The following is a 25,398-nucleotide window of genomic DNA, read 5'->3' on the forward strand; positions in this document are numbered from 1 at the left end:
GCTCTACTCTTTTGTGACAATTTCTAAAACTGTCTTTTCAAAAAGTACTTCTCGCACTGGTATCAAAACAATTGACGGAACATTGTAATTTACTATCCCCTATACAACCGTTTGCGGAGGTTAACCAGGTATCCGCATAATAAACTTTCTACTTTCGTTGTAAAAGAAAATGGCGGACAAGTACACAGCGATTGTTGAGTTTACACTGTTTGTTTTCAAATGTAAACCGATTCACAAATATCGCGCCACCGCGACCTTATAATGACGGAAGAAATTAGTGAACTTATTAAACAAAAAGACTTTGGTGCAAAAATGGCTTTGACGAGATACATAAGCTGACGTGTAAGTATATTTTTTTTGTCATAGATAAATATAGCTCGACAGTGATCTTTTTACTACTTTGTTTTTATTTGAAATTACTCGAAGTGAAAAATAAACACACAGAGCCTCCTCTATATGTTTGATAATCACCTTCCAAACAATTCTAGCATAACAACAAATATAACAAAATAAAGTGATCATAAGTTAAATAATTAATACCTATTTCCATGTCAAAAAATAAGTAACCTCCTCAACGGGACCGGGTACGCACAGAGGCTCCTGTCCAGCTGGTTTGAAGGTTAAAGAACTTAACTGTCTTGCCAACAATTCTCAACAACAAAGAAATAAATATGACAAAATAAAGTTATCGGTTAAATAATTAAAACCTATTTCAATCTTAATACGCAGTAACCTCTTCAACAAGACAGGGTAGGCACAGAGGCTCCTGTCAAGTTGGTTTGAAGGTTCAGTTCCACTTACATATAATATTAGAACAAAATTGGTTGTAATGGCCGCTCTAATTAAACTTGATAGGGTAAGCGCGAGGGCTCCTACCAAGTTGATGAAAAGTTCACTCGACGGGAAGGAGACGAAGCCTGACATGCCAGTCAGTCCGAATAGTCAAAAATCATACCTTAACGGAAAATATGAAACTACAACGCAAAAATTCAACAACTTAAACTAACTAATGCAGTTCAGGTCTTATGACGACGCGTGAGCTGGATAAATCGGGCTTAAAATAAAGTTAAGTCAAAAAACGTTTGAACTGATATCGTGGCAATGAAATTCCAATACCCTACTTTTATTATAATAACATTAAATCATTTAAAAACTTATTAAAACCGCAATAATCTACAGTTCATTTTAGAACTACATATTCTGTACACGACCGATAAATAGGTCACGCCACACCTATCCTATTTATGTAAACTACACGCCGCCTCGTTGAATATGCCATGTCAATAAAGTTCTAAGTACAGTGAACTCGCCTATTCGGAATGACTCATTTCCAAGCTTTTAAGCAGCCGTCGCGCATACGTCAAGAAAAACCGTAAACTATGTTCTAGTTTTATATCTAATGCATTAAACTAATAACTTATAGCTTGTAAATGTTCAAATTATTCTTACATAATCCATATTTGCAACATTGTCCAAGTGCTATATTTTTTCTTATGTGGAAATCTGATGAATGTAAGCAAAATGTAAGCAAAAAAGGAAGATTCAAGAAGCGCTTACGTTTCAGTTTTTAAACGAAAAGAAACCAAAGGGAGATTAATAAGAAAGAAATTTACGTTCTTTCTAGTCGTATATGCCGCATTAAAAACAACTTGACCATTAAGATGCCTAAAGAGGAAATATAGAAGGCATACATTGTACGTATTCCGAATCATGTTGTTAAAAGACTGCAGAAAAAATGTCGATTTAATTTGTCCAAAATATTAATTTATGTTATTATTTTTACCCATGGCCGGATGTTCAAGAAAAAGGCGGACGTATTATTATACCATGTGACTACTTTATTCACACGAAGGACAAGACCGCCCACATGACTGCTTTAAAACAGCATATTTCAATATTGCCAGAGAAGGATGTCATGCCTATCGTTTCAGTCATTTAATTGGCCTTAAGGTAGTTCTGCACGTTTGGATCGGAACTTTTTTAACAATGTAGAATTTGATTAAACTCCAATTTTTCAAAACTTCAGAATATACCTAGAAAATTCAGCAAATAAAAAAGATAGGGTCGTGTGCTTGATTTTTTGCTATACTGATTTGAAAAATTTAGACCTCAGGCAATATTTTATATTGGGAGTCTATGGGAAAATCATAAGTTTCATAACATTTTCGCAAATAGAAATTTTTCTACAATGTAGATTTAAATGAAACTTCTCACAGTTGTTAATAGACACATGGCCTATAATTTGTTGAAATAAAATGTATAGGTCCGTATGCTTATTTTTGAGATATTTGACCATGATTAAAGGGAATCGGACACGTTGATTTTAAGACACTACTAACGTACTATATGTTTTAATATCATATTTTGACGCTAGAAATATAGCAACAGTGTCATTGTAATAAATTTACGCACAGGTTTCGATTTATTCATAAACTGATTTTCATTTCCGTACGCTGAACCAAGGGTTTATTCTACGTTTTCCGGATAAATGACGTTACGCCATCACTTCCAGTTTTTCAAACGTGCGGAACTACCTTAAATGCGATTATTTCTATTCCTAACATAAAATAATTTCAGTTTTCAATTCACGATGGTAGTTTTATGTTGTTGTGGGTAGTAATAAGAAAACCATTTCAGTTCATAATATTATGTTGTGACTCGGAATAGGCGAGTATGACCCGGATTACGCGCAATTCCAGTCTGATCAAATAGAGAAATGTGTTACACACAATGTTTTGTTTCGGATTGCATCGGAAGTAGGAAATTGATTGATTAGAAGGCAATAAAGCAATTGTATTTGATACGCTTTAGGTTTCTGCAGCTGGTAGAAGTTACTAAAATTTGACAATGAAAGAACAAAAGATATTGTAAATAAAAATGAAACTCCGTATTAATAGCCCTATCACGTAATCTGAAACAGGTAAGCCTTACAATGGGTTTACAACCATGTCAGATTTATAACTACAGGTAATCTATTTCTTATTCCTTGCTAATAAATAAACAATGAAACCCTCAACTTAAACAGAATCCTAATTTAATCCCAGTCTTTACATCATTCTACAGATAATTTCAGAAATGGCCTCTAGTAGTTCTTTTAATTAGAGTAAAAATTATATGGAATTCTAAAATATTGCTGATTACATTAAAGAAAGAGGAAATAAAACAGAGTTTTTGAAAAAGGATACAATTATTTTTATCAAAAGATATGTACACGATTCGCTTTTTTGTAAAACAGACAATAAATTCCTTCTTAAAGCAAAAAGTTGTCGAAGTCTGAAGAGAAAATAAATTATCACATACACTGTCTAAAAATTTTTTGACGTTCTTGACGGACAATGCAGCTGTATTGCTGGGAAAATGAAAGAAATGTGTACTTTCATTTAAACAATTGAAACTTAATTAAATTTGTGTGTTATTTATTCCAGATAGTGCTAGTACATGTGGTATGTAAACACACTGGCTGGGAAACTCTCTGTTTATCTGTTTCAGATCACGTGATAAATTTTGTCGATATAATGTATATGCATATCATCAAATTACGTGTTTAAATTTAGTTCTCCGGCGAGCTGATGCTGTGCATGTTCTACCATGTGATGTTAAACGTACACAAGCATTGACTGCACACTGTTTACCTGGGTTAAACCTGAACGTGCGAATTGATAAAAGCGTTTATTTAATTGTAATATCTAAATTCGAATCTTTGTAAAAAATACAGTTGAAAGAAGTCTGAGTGCCAGTAATTAAAATATTATGCAATTAATAGGAAAACACTTCATTCTTTTGTAAATACTACTACCGCATGATAATATAAACAACAGAATATGTTTATATTATTGTTTGACTGTTTTGGTTCTCATTCATCGTTGAACTCAAATAGTTTGTCATGATAGAAGTTAAGTGCATTCAAAAATGCATTTTCAATATTGAAAAGTTTTAATGAAGAAAAATCATAATTATCAAACATGTTCTCTTTTGAGTTATCGTGCGGAATATATACATAGGCCTTTAACCATTCTTTAATAAAATAACAATACCACCTGGGTATGGTTGATTCTGTACATAAGGCTTTCTGTCATATGCAACACCTCTCACACACCATAGCACCGGCTTAAGCTAATTCTTATTATCAAAATCAAGGGGTAGTGTCAATGATCCTATTAAGGACCAGAAATATATTAAAGTTCATGTACGTAGTGTCTTTAAAAGGACGTAAAAGATACTGGCAAAAAGTAAGAGCTGCGTTAGAAGATTTGTCAAGTGTCTGTAATATGCAACACCCCTCACACATCGTAACACCGGCTTAAGCGGATATCCATTATCAAAATCAAGGGGTAGTGTCAATGATCCTAAGGACCAGAAATATACTAACATTTAAGTACGTAGGGACTTTAAAAAATATTGGCAAAAAAATAAGAGTCGCGTTTAGAAGTGTATATGGAGATTTTTAAAGTGAACTTGTACATGTAAGATATTTCTTATCAGAATTAGACATACATATGACATGAATTTTGTCAATGAAACAAGACTGTATGCAGAGACATGTGCAAATAATACTGTTATATTATCATAAATAACTGTTATAAATAATACAACATGTTTATAATAACAATCTTTTCTTATACAAATATAATCAAAGCCTTTAACGGACTGAATGTAATGTGAAAAGTTTTGCGCAGTAACACTCATCACTTTAGTTGTAATTGTATGTTTTTCTATTTGTTTATTTTTCAGAAAAGTCTTTTAAAATGGCTACCACAGAAAATGAATATTATCTCAGAACCATACTGTTGCTTGCTGAAGGTGGATCCTATATTTCAAAACAAATATTATACAAAGAACTTCCTGGTGACCTAAACAAACTACTCAAACATTTTGAACATAAGTTAAAGCACGAGTTGCACGATAAACAAATAGAGAAATTATTTCCACGAAATGGAAACACTTTTGTTGACACATGGGACCTTCAAATGCTAATTATAGTAGTATTAAGACTGTTTCATAAATCCCTTAAGTATGAAGATAAAAGAAATTTACAATATATAAAAATGTTGCGGAATGAAGTTCAAGCACACAGTTCTTCAGTAACACTGGACGATGTTCAGTATGAGAATATTAAGGACCATCTTACTGATGCTTTGACCAGTTTAGCTTCGGGCTTTGGAGAAAATGTGCAACAGGAATGCAGATCATTTATCAACAAGTACACGTCTGGGCCTCTCGATGTAATGTCCGCTAGAGAGTGTCTGAAGCAATTACAGAATAATGACGTATTGTTTAAACAAGTGTTGGAGAAGATCGAAAGTTCTAACAATGACATATGTACGCACTTAAATGCCTCACAGAAGAGTCTGTCGGACGATGTTAAGAATGTCAGTCAACAGATGAAAGGTAAAGACACTCTAATATGCAAGTTATTTCTGTAAAAATTATCTGGCAATTTATTTACTTGTGCTCGCTGTTAATCACCAGTGTTATGCGGTACGGTTAAGTTTTTGATAACTAATTAAAGACGCATGTACGATAACAATTTGTAAAATAAATACACATGGTAGATGTGAAAATAAATTAGAAGTATATTAACCCTAATAACATTAATATTCCCCGCCGACGTGGGTTCAAACCTTACTCGGGGCTTTGAATTATTCATGTAAGAAAGCCACCCAGCTGGATGGTTCGACTCGGGTGTCCTTTCTTGACGACATAATGCACGGAGGGGCACCTGGTGTCTTCCTCCATTATCAAAAACCTATGACCCTAATTGTGTCGATGTGACATTAACATCCCCTACCCAAAAATAAAATAAATAAATTGATATGATACTTTCTCATTTTCAGATCTTGAAAATACTTTGATTGAGAAACTGCAAAGACTTGATGCAGGAATTTACAGGAAGAAAGTCAAAGGTAATTAATTATATTTTGTGTAACACGTAAAACAGCTTCATTCACATAATAATACAATTTATTAACATTTAAAATTTGCGTTTCAGTTGGTATGCATGTGGAGTTATCGCTAGGTGGCCCAACAGAAGAGTGGATCCTTCTGATGGAGAGAACATTGAATGATGTCTTTAATGAAGCATATAAAACGTCTGGAGGAAAATTTGAAGATATCAAGAAAATAGTAGATGAATTACTCGAAGATATCAAACAAAACACAACAATCAATTTCAAAGGCTCAAAAATGATGTGCATCATTCTTATGTTTGAATGCTTTACATACTCTGGGCTATTGGATTTGCTCCAGTATCTAACAAGTCAGAAATACCAACGTCGGCTTAGTGCTTTAACAGAAACATTGTCGACGCATTTCAAGGTTGATATTCCAGTAACGGCTACTTCTACAATCTCACCTGAATGCTTGCAACATGCGTACGACGATTTAGGTAAGTAGATGTTAGGTTAAAGTTTGCCTGTATATCAAATTCATTTTAATTATTTAGTAACACAAAAATAATTCAATTAAATTGTAATTAAAACAATTGTATATACCCGGTAGTTTATGCTTTCAATTTATTTATTCAATTTTTTATTTCTTTGATATTGTCTTCATTTTGTCTTTTAATAGTTTCGAGAACTGACTTTTCTTTTTGTCTTATTGTCAGATTAAGTTAGTTTGTATACATACAGAAAATATTTGGTTTTAATGCCAAAACTACCCTTAAAACTATCATTTAAAGCTACATTTTAGATATATATTCTTGAGGAGATGGTTGTATTTAGCTTTCTTGAAATTTTGAATTTGTTTTCAAAAATTAATATTTGATATAAGATATCTCGTGCGGCATTTAGTAGGTTTTGATGGTGTAAATAAACACATAAGAAGTAACGCGATTTTATCTGAAAACTACGTTTTATTATGTGTAATTTTGATATCTTTACCGTAAATCAAATTTAATCTGAAAAAATGTATTGATTAGACTTCCCTTTCAAAAAGACTTTAGAGAATGTTTACAAAATGACCCAAATTCTACAGCAGAGCACGAAAGGGAACAACAGGAGACTGAAAATTGTCACAGTCATCCGAGTGATGAATCCAAGAAGTCGTTAAAGCTGTCGATGGAATGTTCATCTGTAGAAGACTTGGTATATCTCTGGGAAATGTTTCAACAGGGTGGTGCTTCACATTATCTTGACAGAATAGCTGATAAGCTTTCTGCATATTCTGGAAAGAAAATAACGTTGTCATCATCTTTGAATCTGGAAGAATTCAAAGAAGCACTGGAAGATACACGTGAGTTTAGACGTGATAACATTTCTAAGTCAAGAATAAATTATCAGATTTCGAACAATCCTTGAGTGTCATATTTAATATAACTTTGATTTTATAAATGTCATTGAGGGCGAGAAGTTCCTGTTACATTTGATGTGCCCCAAGGATCTGTCTTGGGGTCTCTCCTCTTTCTTTTATATATTAATGACTTACCTGATATGTAAAATCCCAGATCCGACTTTTTGCTGATGACATCTGAGTCAGGTGGGGGTAAAAAACTAGGTCACTTTGTCAAATCAAAGGAAAAGCTAGTTAACACTCTAGAGGCCACATTTATGACTGTATCGTCATGAAACTTGGATAAAATGTTAATCTTGAAGATTTTTAGGTCATGTTCAAATCTAGGTCGAGTGGAGTCAGAAACTAGGTTACCAGGTCAAATCAAAGGAAAAGCTTGTTAACACTCTAGAGGCCACATTTATGACTATATCTTAATGAAACTTGGTCAAAATGTTAACATTGATGCTCTTTAAGACAAGTTAAAATCTGGGTCAGTTGGGGTCAAAATTTGCACACCGATCTTAAAACTGACTTCAGTATCCATGATTGTGACTTACTGACCTAATTTCTTCAGGTGAGCGGTATAGGGTCTTCAGGGCCCTCTTGTTTATATCGTAAAGTAGGACGGTGAAACAGTCAGTTCACCATTATAGGTCAAATACAATATTCTATAGCCATCATCAAACAGCATATAATTCATGTCCATTTGTGAGCTTGACTGGTTACATCCCTACTGTCTTTCTTTTATACTCTTTAATATTTACATGCTATCAACGTATAAACGTATGTAGTCTGCGTTGTCTGTTCATCTACTTAATTGTCTGTTACGTTTGCTTTACATTGAATATATTTATCTTTGTAGTTGGGAGTGCTGTTGATGCTGAAGGTGGAAGGAGCAAAATCACTGGTAAATAAATAATATTTAAGTACATGTCGACATTTGACTTTATTAACCGGAGTCGTGTTGAAATGTAACTTCGTCGCTCTAAACATTTAGTGAGCATTAATATAGAATAATGCAATTTCCTAACATATAAATCTTCTAAGCGACTAATACACACGTGAAAATCAGTTTCAGATATATGTACATATATATGTGCAATATCCTACCGGGGCCATTAAAAGAAAAAAAATATATTGTTATATAAATACAATTATTAAAGACACTTGATTTGCTTCTCCTGTCATAATGTATTTTAAAGTAATTTTCATGAAAGTGACAAGCGTAAGTAGATTCAATGTACTCACCAGAGTCCTTTAGATCATAAGTCTGTACAACGGAATAGTTTATCATTACATATTGATTACAGTTCTGGTGCCACCGTCGAGGAGATAATTATTCTCGTATTCTCAACCATTTATGAAGATGACTATTTACGTCACTAATGTCTTTATTATATTGTTTTTGCTTTACATGGTGTGAGCGTATAAACTAACGCTGTCATTATGTTTGTCTATCTTTTTTGCCAGTTGAAAGTCTTAAAGGTGCTGATGTTAGAAAACGCCAAATAACAGGTAAACAAGTTACATGTAAGTGCATATCGACATTTGAATCACGTTCAGCCTTTCAGTATTTATAGGCAGAGGCTCAGGACCTTTTGTGACCCATAAAATACATGGAGAAAACGTTGTTACACATGACTCTTTGGCGTTCCTATTGAATGATTACTGTTACTTTATGAAGCTATAAATATAGTTTATTAAGGATGTACGAGCGTTTACTTTAGGATATCAGCCAATTTGAAAAAAATGTTTTAAAATATTTCTTCTTGACAAAATTCATGTCGAAAATAAATGCTAAATCATCAAAATATGGCTAAAATTGTACAATTTAACCAAACTGATTTCCTTGGGGTAAATCTATTATATATTAAAGTTGATCTGGTTTGTTTCTGATATTTTTCTGACCAATATATAAAATCATAAGCTGCAACTCAAGTACAAGTTTTCATCATAGCTCTTTATATTATCTAGTACGTACACATTGAAACAAAAAGAGCTGAAAATTGTAGAAATTCACCAGTTTTTATAGGTTTCTTCTAAATATATCTCTTAGATGCACGGTGATCCAAACTGTCTTTCTTATACCGTTATGCGCTTTAATATTTACATGCTATCAACGTATAAACTAATGCAGTCTGCGTTTCCTTTTTATCAACTTAATTGTCCGTAACGTTTGCCTTACGATGAGTATATTTCTCTTTGTAGTTGGGAGTGCGGCTGATGCTAAAGGTGGAAGAAGCAAAACCATTGGTAAACAAATCACATTTAAGTACATGTCGACATTTGTCTTTATTACCAGACGTCGTGATGAAATGTATTTAACTTCGTCGCTCTAAACGTTAAGTGAGCAATGATATAGGATAATGTAATTACTTAACATAAAAATCTTCAAATGAGACTAATACATACATGAAAATCAGGTTCAAATATATTTACATATAGATCTACATAGGCAAATGTACCAAATTATCAAATCTTTTTTGGAGGTAGGGTGACCACAAATATTGTTTTGCTGCCAAATATTAACTTTGAGTGAGGAAAAAGCGCAATAGAAATATAGGTGACTGGTAACACTGCTGTGTTACTTATATACTCTTTGATATTTACATGTTATCAACGTATAAACTGATGCAGTCTGTGTTGTCTGTTTATCTATTTAAGTGTCTGTAATGTTTACCTTTCATTAAATATATTTCTGTACTGCGTGTTAGCAGGGCGAAAACACGACGCATTCTACGCGAAAACGTCGTTTAGAGGGCGTCGACACGTTAAAATTATATGTCGAGTTTTCTTGTTGGCAGGTATTAATATGTCGTGTTGGCTCCCTTTATTTGCTGTTCTTTCGTGTTGTCGTAACTTCGCCCCGCCGACACGAAAACATTATTTATCGAATTTTCGTGTTTTCACCCCACCAACACGAAAACACGACAGATTATGATTTATCGGGTGTTCGTGTTTTCGTGTGTTTGCCCCGCCGACACGAAAACACGACATTTCTTATTTGTTGAGTTTTCGTTTTGGCAACTTCTGTTAGACATGCGCACAACAATTACCGAACTGAACACAACAGTATGCAACAATATGTCAAAACAACTAGTATAAGTTATGGAACAAGGATTGACCTATATTATTTGTATATTTCGGCCGAATACCATTTTGTTACAAAACAAAATATCAAGACGAACGTCGAATATCAAACTGATTACTTATGTCTTTTTACTCCTCACCTACAATTTATGTAGTTTTGACAGCTTCTTTTTTGTTTTGATAACTCTGCACAGTATTACAATTTTTGTTTTGTTTTGATAACTCTGCACAGTATTACAGCGGAGATGAAAGTGGCGGGTTAGCTGTTAGCTAATATTATATAAACATATGGAGGATATAAACATTATTATGATATTGCAGCATATATATTCGATATACCTGATATAAATCCCATAATGACAATGTAGATTTGCAATCGTCATATTACATGTGTAATCAGCGAAGAAGTATTGTGCTCTGCTGCATGTCTAGTGTTTTATAAGAACAATATCATGTTAAAAAAATCAAAGCCCTTATATAACGGATAAGTCCATCTTCACCGAGACCCTCGCGTTTACGTAATTACTTTTCTGATTATACTGGCTCGGTTCCAGGGCCGGGCCCCGAGGGATTCGGGCGTGAGTACCCCCACGCTCACCGAACCCAGTCGGCCGGCTGAGAAGTGACCTGTACTCATCAAAATTGCAACCATCCATTTTGGGGAAAAAATAATATTTTCTCTATTTAGACCCGAAATTGCATTAGAGGCCACCATTTTATAACTATATTTAAAACAAATTCGATACCATCTGAACCCAAAAGAGGAGGGCATTACCCTATTCCGTACATCACATTTTAGACTCAAAACATGCAGCAGGGGCCACAATGTCATACCTTTATTTTAAAAATTACAAGGGAGATACCCTGTGAGGAGGGGGTTAACTCCTCCCTTACCTCAAACTTTGGACTAAAAATGCAGCAGGGGCCACCATTTTATACCTATATTTCAAACATTTCCAGGCGGATACGTCCTGACCCACCTAAGAGGAGGGGTTACCCTCTTCTGTACCTACCCCACTCGGCTCTCAGATGCCGCCTTTATCCTTTACTGGTGCCCTCCTCACGATCCCCAGCCCCAAATGAAATATTTCAAGATCCGGCCTGTTAAATTTACACATCGTATTCTTAAAACGATACATGAACATCTGACATATCATTGTCCTGTTTTATAATCTCAGATCTCCTAATGCAGCTTTAGTGAATACAAATAAATTCTGAATTAAGGGTTCAATCAAGAAGAAAGAAAAATGCTTCTCAAACCCTCTTCCACTGGCTTCAGAATAAGTATGTATACATTGTATAAGAGATGATTGGAAAGTATTTGTCGTGTTTGTGTCGGCTGGATGAAAACACGAGAACTCGAAAAATAAGGTATTTATCTTTTTTGTGCTGGCGGGGCGAAAACACGAGAACTCGACAAGTAGGCGGGGCAAAAAAAAAAATAATCTGCATACAGAAAGCTCAATAATTATTCTTAAAGGTGATTACATTTCTTCTCCTGTCATAATGGTATTTAAGTATGTTTCATAAATGTTTTGTTGAGATAATGTTCATGAAATTGAAAAGTAAACGTGGAATCCATGAAAGCGTTCATACTCATCCAGGTTTTTAATATACTAGTATGGAACATTCAGTTCACCAAGACATCTTGAATTCCATGATTTATAGACACCATAAAACAGCATATAATATAAATCCATTTGTAAAGATGACTTGTCTTTTTTTCATGATCTTTGATATTAACATGGTGTCAAATTATGACTAACGTGTTCTGCTTTGTCTGTTTATCTATTTAATTGTCTGTTAATTGCCTTATTTGCGATAGAGCATGTGACTGCTACATCATACATGTGAACATCCCCCCGTCAGACAATATATCTTTGGGGGAAAAGTTATTGCCGTTAGATCAGCCTAATCAAAGTTTCATTTGCACGTTCCTGTAATATTCTGTTTTTGTCAAATTAAAGCAAATTGTCATAACAATAGTTGTATAGTTTAATTTCATTAGCATATACTAGTAACGTACAGTCACTAAGTTAGAAGCAAAATCAATCAGTCCTACCAAGAAAAGTGCTCTAATATCTAATGCTGGGCATTTTGCTGAAATAAAACAAATATGATAGACAAGGCCATATTGAATGTCAGTACTTAAACTACAGTTTTCAGACCATGAACATTATTTATTTACCATTTGTAAGGCTATGTCACTACCAATTAAGCAATCCAATGTAAGAATGACGCTGTCCTGTCAAACAAAACTAGCCAGTACAACTTGTGAATACCGGTGAATCAAGCTTTTAAATACAAACAATTAAAAACTGTTAATGTAATAATAGTCGAGCTGCGGTTACCGATTGCCTACCTGCTTGGTGCCTGGCATTCAAACATTAATCGGGAAGTAATGATGTTCAATATATGTAGGTGTTTCATAAGCCAACTTGGCTGGCCCTTTCAATAGGGTTAACACTATAATAAACAAACGCTTTACATTTAGGTTACTTTTATTTCTGTGGTATTGATGAAATGGGACAATGAACTGTGATACATTGATCCATATCACGGAATGTAGCGCGCACGGCCTAGCTCAGTATATAAAATATAGTATAAATTTTCCTATGGGCTTCCTTGCCGACTGATTGAAACAAATGATTTTAAACATGATTGATGAAATATAAAATAATTACCGCTAATCAATCTATCTCAATTTAACTGATGACGAGCACTCAAAATTCGTGGATGGGATCTTGTAGTATGGTGATTCACAACAAACAATGCCTGAGGTGAATACCATACATAAGATTTTACCTAAATACAATCAGATATCAAGTTCCTATCGTCTTGGCCCTTAAACAAAACGCAATGTTTCGAGTAAAGACTCAGACTCTGATAGGAGGTCAAGAACCCTAATAGTATTTGGTAATATATTTTCCTATTTGTCTTATTTGTTTTCTCTAGGCAGCTGTGCAGATTCTTTAATACATTTACTTTGACGTTGTTGACTCTTCGGTAGCCAGGCAGGTTCTGATCTCTTCTTGGCGCTGTCCTGGTATTTATAAGCTTTTATCCAACTGTAATTAATGAGCGCCCAATGATTATGACAAAATTAAGCTCCTTAGTACAATGATCATGGAAGTGCGTAATTTGTCCTTAATTTATGTATTTTCCGTAATTATAGCCTTAAACTATCGTAATTAACGTGTCAGTAGATAGAACTTTCTTTTCTAGGAATTCATGAAAGATTAATGCTTATTTCATTTAGTCTATCATCTAAAATATTGAATTACAACGGCTCATCGGTGGGTGCGAATATGATTGGGTTTAACTATTTTAGGTACGAATTATCAGGTATGCGACAACTAGATCATATCAACACATATCATGGAGTGCTTTAATTTTTGAAATATAACTGAACGTCGTTGTTTTCTGGCGTCTGATCTGCGAGCAGCCTAGCAATTTATTTACCTCTTATACCACTGATAAATGTTGTTTTCTTTAGGTTATTATCCCTAATAAAACCTTACACATAAAACATGTGTCTCTTCACATTTCAAATAATGTTTTGGCGAATGCAGTATAGGAAATGACGTCACATGACATTGCCATGGGGACTGACAATCATTTTTTGTCCAAAAATAAATACTATTTTTACATATCAACACATCAACTAAGTTGCCATTTCTTCATGTTATAAAAGTTTCATCCATTTTTTGGTGAAATGTGAAGAAATGAGAGCAGTTTTCCGGGTATTTATCGAATTTTATAATTTTTTTATGAGATGCTCTTTCATGTAACAATTTCGGATTTAGCACAGTATTGTACATGAACATACAGAATTCAGGCGCCTTATGTTGACAGGGCCTTTGATGCACACCAAGCGACAGCTTGTTGTCTGATTGTATTAATGAAACATGCATTTGTTGTCAAGGATTGTACACTTTTAAATTTGTGGCAGTCACGGATAGAAGTAATTTCCCTAAGTTTCTGTTTTAATCTGTCACTCTTAGATTTGAAGTCAATATTTTGGTTTTCATGTAAGCTTAGAGTGAGGCTTTGTCTTCACAGGTTGACATGGGCTTTCTGTGCACGATGCAAAATAATTGTTCGAGAAACTTTGACCAGCTTCTTTGATTTCACAGCATCATTCTCAGTTCTTGATTTTTTTTCTTCTTAACTTGAGCATAACCTTGATCAAATACATGCGAAAGAGCCCTTCGGTACTCTTCTTTAAAACAAAACATGTCAAGTAGCCGATGTCAATGAGGCTCACAAGCATCTGTTCATGCAAAGAGTAGATCTATAGCATGCATTCCTACATCGTATACTACACCTCTTGAATATTCTTAAAAGGTTGGGCACATAAGGGGCCAGGTTTAATATCTAATTCGTAGGATTTTAAGTCAAGATAAATGAGGCTGACCAGAGGTATCTTTGGTAAATTGGAACCCTTCTGGAAGTTCTTGCCTCAAGCACCAGTCTCCTGCCAATAGCTCCTCAAGAGCACGTACAACCTAGAAAAAGCTGTCGATGACGATTTTATTTGTCAAATGTGGTGAAATGCTCTGAACTGCCTTATACAAGTTAAATGATATTATCTACCATCTCGTGCTTGTGACATGTACCTTATTTCAGATACTAGCTCACTTGGTTAAGTGATATATATCACTAAATAGTTAATATATGTTGTCCATGAAAGCAAATTTAGTATTTTCAAACTTACTCTTCTTTTTTACACGGTTAGTGTTGCATAATCAATAATTATCAGATGTACATTTGTATTATGCAGATATTGTAACGGTGGGTGCAGTTATGAATGTTGTTTCATTTGATCCTAATAGCCTGTTGCTGTTTTAGATATATTCTTGCATTTCTAAGTCCATAACCGAAATGGGCATTGTCGTACTGGTGTCATAGGAACCACAATGCTATATCGAAAATAAGTTAAAGGAGCTTCATATTCTCCAAATAGCGTACCATCTGTAAAAAAGGTTTCATGAAGAAGTCTTTGAAATTTGTACTTTTGAAGTTATTGAAGAATTCACCATTTGTGAATGATGGACGGACAAACAGACGGATGAACAGATGTACAAACGGAGAAAATAAAATAACAGGCATGTTCTCATTTTTTCCTTCTGTCTATGTACGATATACCAAGATTCAGTCTCTTAGTTTCGAAGAAATCAAAGGATGACACGAATTGTCATATTCTTGGACTGTTGCCTTAGCAACAATATTTTTTTGCCAAATAATAATTTAAATATCGTTGGCATTCTTCACATTTCCATCTATCCATGCATCACGTTTCATGAAAAAATCTGGTGTACTGATAAAGTTACCGCAGTATCTCACTTTGAATGGCTGACGGGCTGACAGGCATAAGGGGCAACCCATAAGTCCCCTCCGGCTAAACACTGGTTGGGATTAACAACAATTTTTAATATTCTGTCATGGAGGGAATACAAGTAATATAATACAATACAAACTACACATAGCAAAAAAACCCCAAAGACTTTAAATATGTAAAAAATGACAACGTTTTCGCTGTGATAAGATTAAACTGAGTTTTAAAGGCTATATTTTAGCCGTTACCATGGAAACAAAAAGAATGTAACATCATTTGATTTGTTATTTTGTACTTTTGATTCAAATTTAAGATTTTCTTATCACATGCATTTAAATTGTGGGGCATTTTGTGGATGATGTAAATATAATGACCCTTCATTAGAATTTTGTACGGTAGATATTGAGGTTTTGCTACTTTTAAAACTTGAAAGATATTATCTGGGTCCCATGAAAAAAATGTTTCATTGCTTTGATAAAAATCTGTGCCAAATTTGGTGCTTTTCCTATTTTCTGATGTATTTTGGTATTCCCTGTTGCAAATTAATCAGAATATAAAAGGGAGTGCATTTGTAAAGAACAGTAACTCTAGCATACCCAGTTTTTTTAATTATCTTCCTTTATTTATGAAATATTTGTCCGTTGTATTACTTGAAAAGTATATGCATGGTTGATTCAATACTTCACACATTTAGTGAAAGGAAGTGCATAACTAAGAACCATAACACTAGCTGCCTCATATTTTATTTTTCTCCTTTTGTATTAATAGCTTTGTCCAGAGCATCTCTCCTGAACTACTTTCTTCAAACTTTAATTTTTTATAGAACACATTGAGGGGGAGTGCAGTAACGAAGAACCTATACCAAAACGCTATATAACCCTGTTTTTCAGCTGACCCCTTTTTTGATATTTGCTTCGGGGAGCATCCATCGGTGTTACCGATTGCCTTGTTTAAAACATGCTGAAATTATGATACAACATTTCATATGATCGCCACATATGATCACTTCGTGTTAAAAGGCTGAATATATTGACTTACTGTTGACAGAGCTAAAGAGAGGTAGGCCCTGATCCCAAGCGCCTGCGTTATTCATAATACTAGTATAATGGAATTTCTGAATACCTGTATCCCCTTATGAATTCACTGGTCTTTTATAACCATTTAGACGAAAATAAATCAACAAAGATAGTATTCCATCGTCTGCCATTCACAGCCTAGCATCTCAGTTTGAATTTAAACACGAGCAAAATTGTAACTTTCTTTAAAGGAAATTTGACGGATTTCCATCTTTTTCAGAAATGCGAGGTGAAAAGGATGCGCTACACAAACCACGTAAAATGTATTTCTGCTTTTACGGAAACCACTTTCCATTGTCAGAGGGCTACATATCGTCTGGTGAAGTTATCGGAAATTTAAATCTATTAGAGGCTGGTGAACGTGCCATTGAAAAGGTGTATGTTTACAAATATCCTCTTACACCACTTTCGTTTTTAGACTTCTTGTTGTACCATATCTTAATCGTTCTTAAAACAGAGACACGATTTTGGTCAATAGAGAGATCTGTAAATGGAATAACAATTCAAACGAGTACAGACATTGGAGATCTACTAAGACTGTACAGGGCTACGAAAAGGAGCTTTGGCGAAACATTAGAGACAGATGCAAGAGGATATAGAAGTGTGAGTGAACTGATAACTTGGCTGAAATTTACTGGTGAACTGGACAAAAACTTCAATCCTCTGACAAGAAATTGTACAACCTTTGCAAATGCTGTATTTGAGTATGTTAGTGGCGGTCTGTTATTACCACAAAATTTGCGCCCGTTTGTGAGCAGTTTTGCAGCTCGGTCGACTGAATAAATACGATCTTGTTTCGTTTCCAAAAGACAGTCCATTTTTTTGCCTTTTGACATTTGGTACCTAGCAGAGACTATGACGATATAATGGCACTCTACGGACACCTTTGATTTTCTCTCTCTTAATTTATATGTTACTCGTAAACATTAAAGGGGAAGAGTGTCATGGTATAACTTTTGAGAATGTGTTTAAACGACTAACTCCGGCTGGTCAATTATTCTAAAACTCTTTACTTTAACATTAGACTATCAGGTTGAATACTTAATATTTGAGGGTGGCACAAAATTACTTAAAAAAACTTGTTATTGGCGAATGTCGTTGGGCAGGCGTGCGGGCGGGCGGGCCGCGTCAAATTTTGCTTTCCGCTCAATTACTTGATTCTGGAGTCGCCAATTTACCTGAAATGTGGTATGTAGGTATCTTGCATAAAGACGAAAATTTAAATTGCATTTAAGGTCACTAGGGAAAAGGTCAAGGTCACTGCTGCTAGAAATAGAAAAATCGGTTTCAACTCAGTAACTTTAGCTTATATTGATGTAATGAAATAAAACTTGGCCTATATGTAGCATAAAGAAAAAACCAGGTTGGAGTCGTTAATGTGGTCAGTGGGTCAAGTTCAAGGTCATTATATCTTAATTAGTCTTTAGACTTGTCTCCTTTAGAGATTCTATTTTTGTGATAAAAAGGTCATTTTAATGCAATTTTGGTAAAGGTCAATGTCACAGTTACTAAAAATAGATTTTTTTTCACCGTGTGATCACCAAAGAGGTGGTTTCAGGTTTATAATTTTAATTTGGACTGACTTACTGTCACCAAACTTCGCGTACAACAAGCTTATCTGAAGAATTAGCCGTGGAAGATATTCGGGGTCACTGATACTAAAAATAGAAGAATAGCTTCTACTAAATATCTTTAGTTTGTATACATCTATTGTCTGTAGTTTTTATCAAACAAAAATTTGGAATGAATCTGGGAGTCACTTTGGTCAAGGTCATTGTAAATGAAAATAGAAAAATGGTTTCTGTTCAATACCTCTGGTTTAGAATGAGATAACTTAATTAGTCTCCTGAGTCTGAAAGCTCCTCTGTTGCACGGTGGTCTAGAATATTTGGCTGAAGAGATCCTTTGTGCTGTTGAGTTCAAATCCCTCTGACCGCCTTTTCTTATTTAAAATGTCACTGTTATGCCATTTGGTCAAGATCAAGATCATATTTAAAATAAAAAGTAGATTTGTTTTGACTTTGATCGTCGAAAAGCTGGTTTCCAGTTTCTAGAACTTTAGTTAGGATTGACTGATTGTTGACAAACTTAATGCATGGCAAGTTTATATTAAAAACTAGTTTTGAATTGTATATTGGGTCACTATTACCAGAAATAAAAAGCTATTTATGCTCAATATCTTTAGTTACACCTATTGTAAGAAAACTTTGTGTTTTTGTGTTTAGGTATCAAAGAATCATGAATTACATATTGCAATGAAACATCTACTTTTCTCATATCTGTACTTTTGAATTTTTTAAACAGCACCTGTTGATGTGTTCTATGGTATTAATGCATAAAGTGTTTCCGTCTTTTATGTCCTCAATGCAAAAAATGCGTTTCGTCTGCAAAACCTTAGATTCAAAGCAATGTAGTGTAAAAACCACAGACGTGTAGTGTCTTTGCATGTCCTGATAATAATTACTTGCTTACATGTTGTCGAGTAGGAATATTACATTTTAATGTCCTTGTTAATGAAAGGTCCAAATATTGTTTAATGAATAATACAAGCAAATATTTATTTTTTCGAAGGTATAGTCCCATTTTTCTAAAAGTGACCAATCCTCGATTCAGTAAACAACTCTACCTTCAGCTTTTCGGAGATTGTAAAGTAGTGAATAAATAGATAAAGTCTAAACTCGGTATCACCAATTCCAATGGATCGAGCAGTTTACTTCGAGATAACCGAAATTTGACTTAAAATTATATTGCATGCACGTGATTTTGAAACGGAACTTGAAAATGTCTTCGAGATAGCCGGAACTATCATGATATTGAGTTTCAATTGTAATTGATATAAATGCAATTTTATTTTCCTTTAGTTAATGTATAGGTAAAGTAATAATAGTATTATTATTATCATTATTATTAATAAAAATGATTACTATAAATTCATGTTTTGTATAAAATACACTGGATTATAGGTGAATGGAAGTCAAATGTTCTATAGAATGGTCAGTATGAATCCTGACTCCTAAGCATTTCAATCAACTATTAGTAAATCGTAAATAAAATTCAGTCTGATAAAATCTTGAAAAAATATTTACAATATTTCTAAAGTCGCTGAAAAGTTGATCTTACAAGAATTACAGAATATAAAATAGTTTCTTTAATATAAAGATGTATACTCAGATGTGTAGAATATTCCTGAACTTATTTGCAAGTATGAAAAAAATTAAGATAACTTTTGTAATCACAAAATATTTATATTGTTTTATTGTTATTTTGTTTATTGTTCTTTTGATGTATGCTTTCTTATGAGCTTTTACTTTACTAATGTTATTTATAGATATGAGAAAAATCTTTTTTGCAACGATAATTTATATTTTAGTGTGAATAAAAAGCTTAAAATGTGTTTACAAAGTTTTATTTTATATCCAGTTAACAATCGCTTTAATGCAATTTCGAAGCTGCTCGACTTTCTTTTTAATTCTTGATCTTTTCCTTTTGACTGACTGGTCACTATACTATACAAACGATGTAAGAATTCTGAGACCCGCTGCTAAGATCTAGGCTTATAATTTATTTCTTACCGCGTCTCATATTGTGATAATATTTACAAGGGAGTGAAGTTTCCATTCAGTACGACACTAGCTGGTATACTGATGGTAGCGTGGCTCAGTCATTTACTGCGTTCGCTAGTTGATAATAAATCAATAAATCAAAATCGTTAGGGTTACATGTCGAACAAACAGAATAAGGTCTCCTGAAACATCAGTACGGAACAATATGGCAGCCATGTTTTATTCATCTTGGAAAACTTTCTTTCTGATATACTTATAAATAATATTGAAATACACTCCTACCAGGGTAATATAAAAATCATCCTCTTGAATAAATCAGAACAGGTTTCCACATTTTTAAACATTTGGCTCAGATAACTACATGTCCAAATCACTGAAAATTGCATTTCTAGAGTCAGTCAGTCAAAGAGACTATAATCTCTGAATTTACACTTTTCAAAGTCACTTTCATCGTAGAAATAAATCACATGCAATTGTAAGTTGAATACAATGAAAAGACTTAGGTCGGGACCAACAGGCAATGTTTCATGTAAAATAGCTTGCCTATATTTACCTTGTACCTTTAGAGAGAAGACTTGTAACAAAAGTCTGATCCGGCTTGTGCACATTTGAAAATGGAACATTATTCAGTTGTTCAGGTAAGAGATTCATCTCTGATAAACAGAATCAATCATGCCACTATCATTTTGCATTCATTGCATCGAATGATTCTGCTTAAGGATAATGCATTTTCTTTATTTAATTCTATAAAAATGTCCTTTGAAATAATAGAACACTAACATGCAAAAAGGTTTGAGTCATGAGAGGTTATATAATCTTATTAGAACTGTATTTAGATAAAAAGATAAATGTGCTCCAAAACCTCGCTTTGGTGTAGATTTTTTCATGCAAATTTGAGAAAGCCATCCTGCTGGCTGAGAAAGTTTGGTTTTTCTGCGAAGGTATCCGCCTATGCCTCAATATTGTCCGAGAAAGAACTTCCGCCACCATCAAAAACTGGAAAGGCCGCAATATTATACCTCAGTTGAGTTGGCGTGACTCTACTCCCAGCAGAAGCTATAGCGGTCAAGGATCATGTAGCAACTTAACCATTTTCAGACATTTTCTGATTTTAGCTCTTGCGTTACCTACAATGGAAATAATATTACAAAATTTTGTAAAAGTAGTGCAAGCGGTCCAGTAGCTCTGTAAGTAGAGCGTCTTAATAAATTTAGCCGCTAAGTGTTCCGGTCTTGCTGCTGATTATTTCAGCTGACGAGATCATTTAAAAAATAGCGCTTTTGGTAGCCCGCTAGAATGGTGTTTTGGGGCCCGCAGTACATGTTACAGTCTTTTATCTTTCATCTGACGTATGTAATTTATAATAAAAATCCAAATTGCTATATCTTATGGCGAAAATGAGGAAATGTAAGCATACGTTTTGGTTCGGTATTGCATGATGGTATTATTAGGTGATGCAAATTCCCGAGACGGTAACGTGCGTATATAGTTATTCGTTTATGTTGTCTGCATATAACGAGGCAATTTTGTATGTCTTCCGGTTCCGTTTTATGTACAGTCCGCAGACTGGTTGTCTGCATGAGTAACAGAGCACCCCAAATCAGCAACAGAAACTCGTAATCCGTGCCAACATGTTTCTTATTTGAAAATGTATATGCAACTGAAAAAAAAACAGTAAGGAAGTGTAAAAGGCCGTCAAGTTTCTGCGCGCAGTGCAAAAAATGGAAAATCCGAAAGCCAGTCCGAGAACTCGGCGAATGACGTGAACATGACACCGGCTTCCCTAAGTTTTGCAAAGCATGATATTCGCTGTAACAGATATGATGACACTAAACGAAAACTTGCTATTTCAAATGAATAGGTTCTCGCGAATTTTTACTTTTCTTTTGAGTAGTGAATAGTTTCTTTGTAATAGGATATATAAACGATAAATCCTCATTCTAGCTTTCGAGGAAAAGCAAAGCTGGTGTCAGTGTATAAAAGTCTGTAGATCAATCGAAACAAATAGCATGACCTTTGCATATACGGTGCATATATTCTCCACTTCCACTGTTTTTCTAAATATTGATTACTAATATTTCTATTTCAGAAACCCTTACTTTGGTTAAACAAGATATCCATCATAAGTCCTTACCTGACCTTGACTGTCTGACATTAAATTTATATATGAAACACTGTATTATGAATAGTAACATTTGCCCTTAGTATGAGAAACATTAATGCGGAAATGCGCAAAGATATGACCAAGAAATCACGACATACAATCTCTGTGACCTTAAAGATATCACCTGAAATATGTCAAGACACACTGATATCAATTACATGCAGTACAATGTTAAAACAATCCAGCAAAACAAAACTCTCACCTGGAATAGACAAGATATACCAGCAAGTACTCAGTCAGAGTGTAAAATGAAAATTACAGTATTAAAGATAAGAATGGCATCTGTCATTAAAATATTTAAAAATACATCGCTGTACCATATTGTTCTTTAATAAACTCCACTCCAGTCCAGTCAAATCCAATTCAGTTTTAGTTTATAACGCTCTGAAACCAACCTCTGACCTGTTCAGCAACAGTTACAAGAACTATTTGTAAGTCTGACATTACCTTTAAGTCCAGTCAAATATATATCAAGAGTTTACATCTATTTATTCTTCCAATATGTAAAGCACTGCGAATAGTCATACAGTCATAAACAAAATTCATGAGATAGGATTTATATTGTTTTTATAAAGCCTATTCGAACTAACTTTTGAGAGGTTCATTCAAGATAAATTCTAAGCAAGTCAACGATTTTGTATTTTAAGCTCTAGCAAGACAGACCAACAGAAAACCAACTGAAAATTGTTGAAAACAGTACATGCAATAAAATCTACAAGAAGATCCTTTGGCAGCATAGGACGCAACCAAGCGAAATGCTTCTGTTCAAGTCTGGCGGACATCCACCATGTGTTTTATGAAAAGAAGTGGTAGTTTTTGCAAGTATTGCCTTTGGAAATAGCCAAATGGACCATGTATGCAACATTGAGAAAAGAGAATATAAGGATGCTACATAACAATTTGGTGATGATCCATCAAGCTAAGAAAAGATCAGATAAGAATTATTTTGAGTCGGCAAGACAATTACAAGTAATGCTGTGATGAGCCTTTTTAACCGACTATATAACAAGTGTAGGTTAACAAAAATAAATAAGCTACAAATAAGAAAGGACAATTTACACCAAAAAATCTATGAGAAACATGCTAATCCTACCAACTTTGGTTTAAAACCGCTTAAATGAAGAATTGGTTACAAGCTGACCAGGAATATAAGGCAAAGGTGCCATATTAAAAACTTATCTTAAAAAATCAGAATATCACTCAAATCAGATTTGAAATGACCTGATTAGCATCTTTTTCATAAAGTAATTCAAAGGGCAAATAAAAAGTTACAAAATTTATATATTATGGTTAAATGTATTTAAGCTTAGTGAGTGAGTGAGTTGGGTTTTATGGCGAATCGACACAAAATGGTCATATATCGCCTAGTATTTAAGCTTAAGAATAAGAATTAGACAAATAAACACACTGGCGCCAGACCAGAAAGAAAATGCCTATGTACATGTTATGCTCTACCCCTAGGTATTCTATAAGAACCATGGTCATGAGGGGGAAAGTATACTAACCCGTTTTTTCAATCGCGCATTTCATACCTAAAACACGCAGTTCGGTAAATGTGTACTATGGATATCAAACAAGTGGTAATTATCTTCTATTGTGTACCGGTCACATTTCTTCAATACATCTTATCTTAGAAAAACAACGCGTAGTTTATTGTTATTTCAACGTTACACAAAAACTTGCTTAAACTTCCCTGGTGAAGTTCCGTTCTAGATTACAAAACCATTCTGATTGGCTGTTGTGAAAATGTATGTCAATCGTCATTTTACTACACGTGTTCGCTAAAATGTGAAAATGCAGCATAAATGTGCAAAATGAATAAAATAAACAGAACAGATGCAGACCAATGTACGAGTTCAAATTGAACATCATAAACAAGATGAATTTCATTCATCATTTCGAGTTTTAGTGTAAAATTGTGACTTTTTTATAATTCTGTTTTTGTTTGTTTACATTTTGCCAAACATGTGCACACTGCCGTGACCTCTAGACCGGATGTTCATTACGGAAGTTCACGCAAGCTTTTTCTGTAACGTTGACGAAAGCATAAAATATGTTGATAATCTCAGCAATATGGAATATTGAGACAATGTGACTGGTGCACGATGGAAGATAAATTATCGCTTGTACAATATACTATGTACCCACATTCACCGAACTGCGCGTTTAAGTTGAGAAATGTACGATTGAAACGGGTTAGTATATTTTCCCCTTCATGACCATGGTTCTTATAGAATACCTAGGGGTATGGTATAACATGTACAGAGGCATTTTCTTTGTGTAAGTGTATAAACACAATCATATAAGCTCTATGATTAGACTTTTCAACAGATAGGCAGGGTTGCTAGCATAAAGGAACTTCACACCTGGGGCAAATAGGACACTGTTACATGTTAGACTGGTTCTATCAAAGGTATATGATTATAATAAAGATAAGATTAAGTTCAACATGAACTAACGCAAGGTATAACATCTAAATGCAAATGAGCATGAGTAAATTAGACTCAAACATTTAGCTAAAGCAAATTCTGGAAGACAAAATTAAACTGCATACAGCAAACACAACAGCAGTAAACAGACTTACAAAAGCAAAATCAAAATCAAAGCTTGTATGTAAGTCATCAGAACAAAGAACAAAAGCAAACTTCAGCTTGAGAATACACTATGCAAAACATGCACTTAACTTTATGCTGTGCCTGTGTTATCAACCCTCCCCCCCACCCCCCTACCCCCCAGGAACAGGAGGAACATTTACAAACTGAGCCATTCCATGACTGTATAAGATGTTTAAACTGCCCAAAGTTTGTACAGGATCTATAATCATCCGGGAGACATTTCCATAACATAAGAGCAGCATACATGTATCTGTAAGAGTGCTTACCGTAAGTTGTAGAG

General features: G+C 34.2%; 1 protein-coding gene across 6 annotated transcripts; it reads left to right on the forward strand.

The window, feature by feature from the left end:
- The first annotated feature begins 176 nt into the window (after positions 1 to 176).
- LOC128549656 (uncharacterized) lies at positions 177 to 20,170 on the forward strand. 6 transcript variants are annotated; one of them, XM_053526805.1, is made up of 9 exons: positions 177 to 342; positions 4,732 to 5,388; positions 5,835 to 5,903; positions 5,990 to 6,385; positions 6,976 to 7,233; positions 8,135 to 8,179; positions 8,743 to 8,802; positions 9,481 to 9,525; positions 16,997 to 20,170. In XM_053526805.1, the coding sequence occupies exons 2-9, from the start codon at positions 4,746 to 4,748 to the stop codon at positions 17,557 to 17,559; spliced, it is 2,079 nt and encodes a 692-aa protein (XP_053382780.1). In that variant the 5' UTR covers positions 177 to 342; positions 4,732 to 4,745; the 3' UTR covers positions 17,560 to 20,170. The 6 variants fall into 6 exon arrangements, with proteins under 6 accessions (XP_053382780.1, XP_053382782.1, XP_053382781.1 ...); XM_053526807.1 differs by having other exon boundaries at positions 8,743 to 8,787; XM_053526806.1 differs by having other exon boundaries at positions 6,979 to 7,233.
- The last annotated feature ends 5,228 nt before the right edge of the window (positions 20,171 to 25,398 follow it).

The sequence above is a fragment of the Mercenaria mercenaria genome, chromosome 16 (assembly GCF_021730395.1).
Source record: "Mercenaria mercenaria strain notata chromosome 16, MADL_Memer_1, whole genome shotgun sequence".
NCBI classification, from domain to species: domain Eukaryota; kingdom Metazoa; phylum Mollusca; class Bivalvia; order Venerida; family Veneridae; genus Mercenaria; species Mercenaria mercenaria.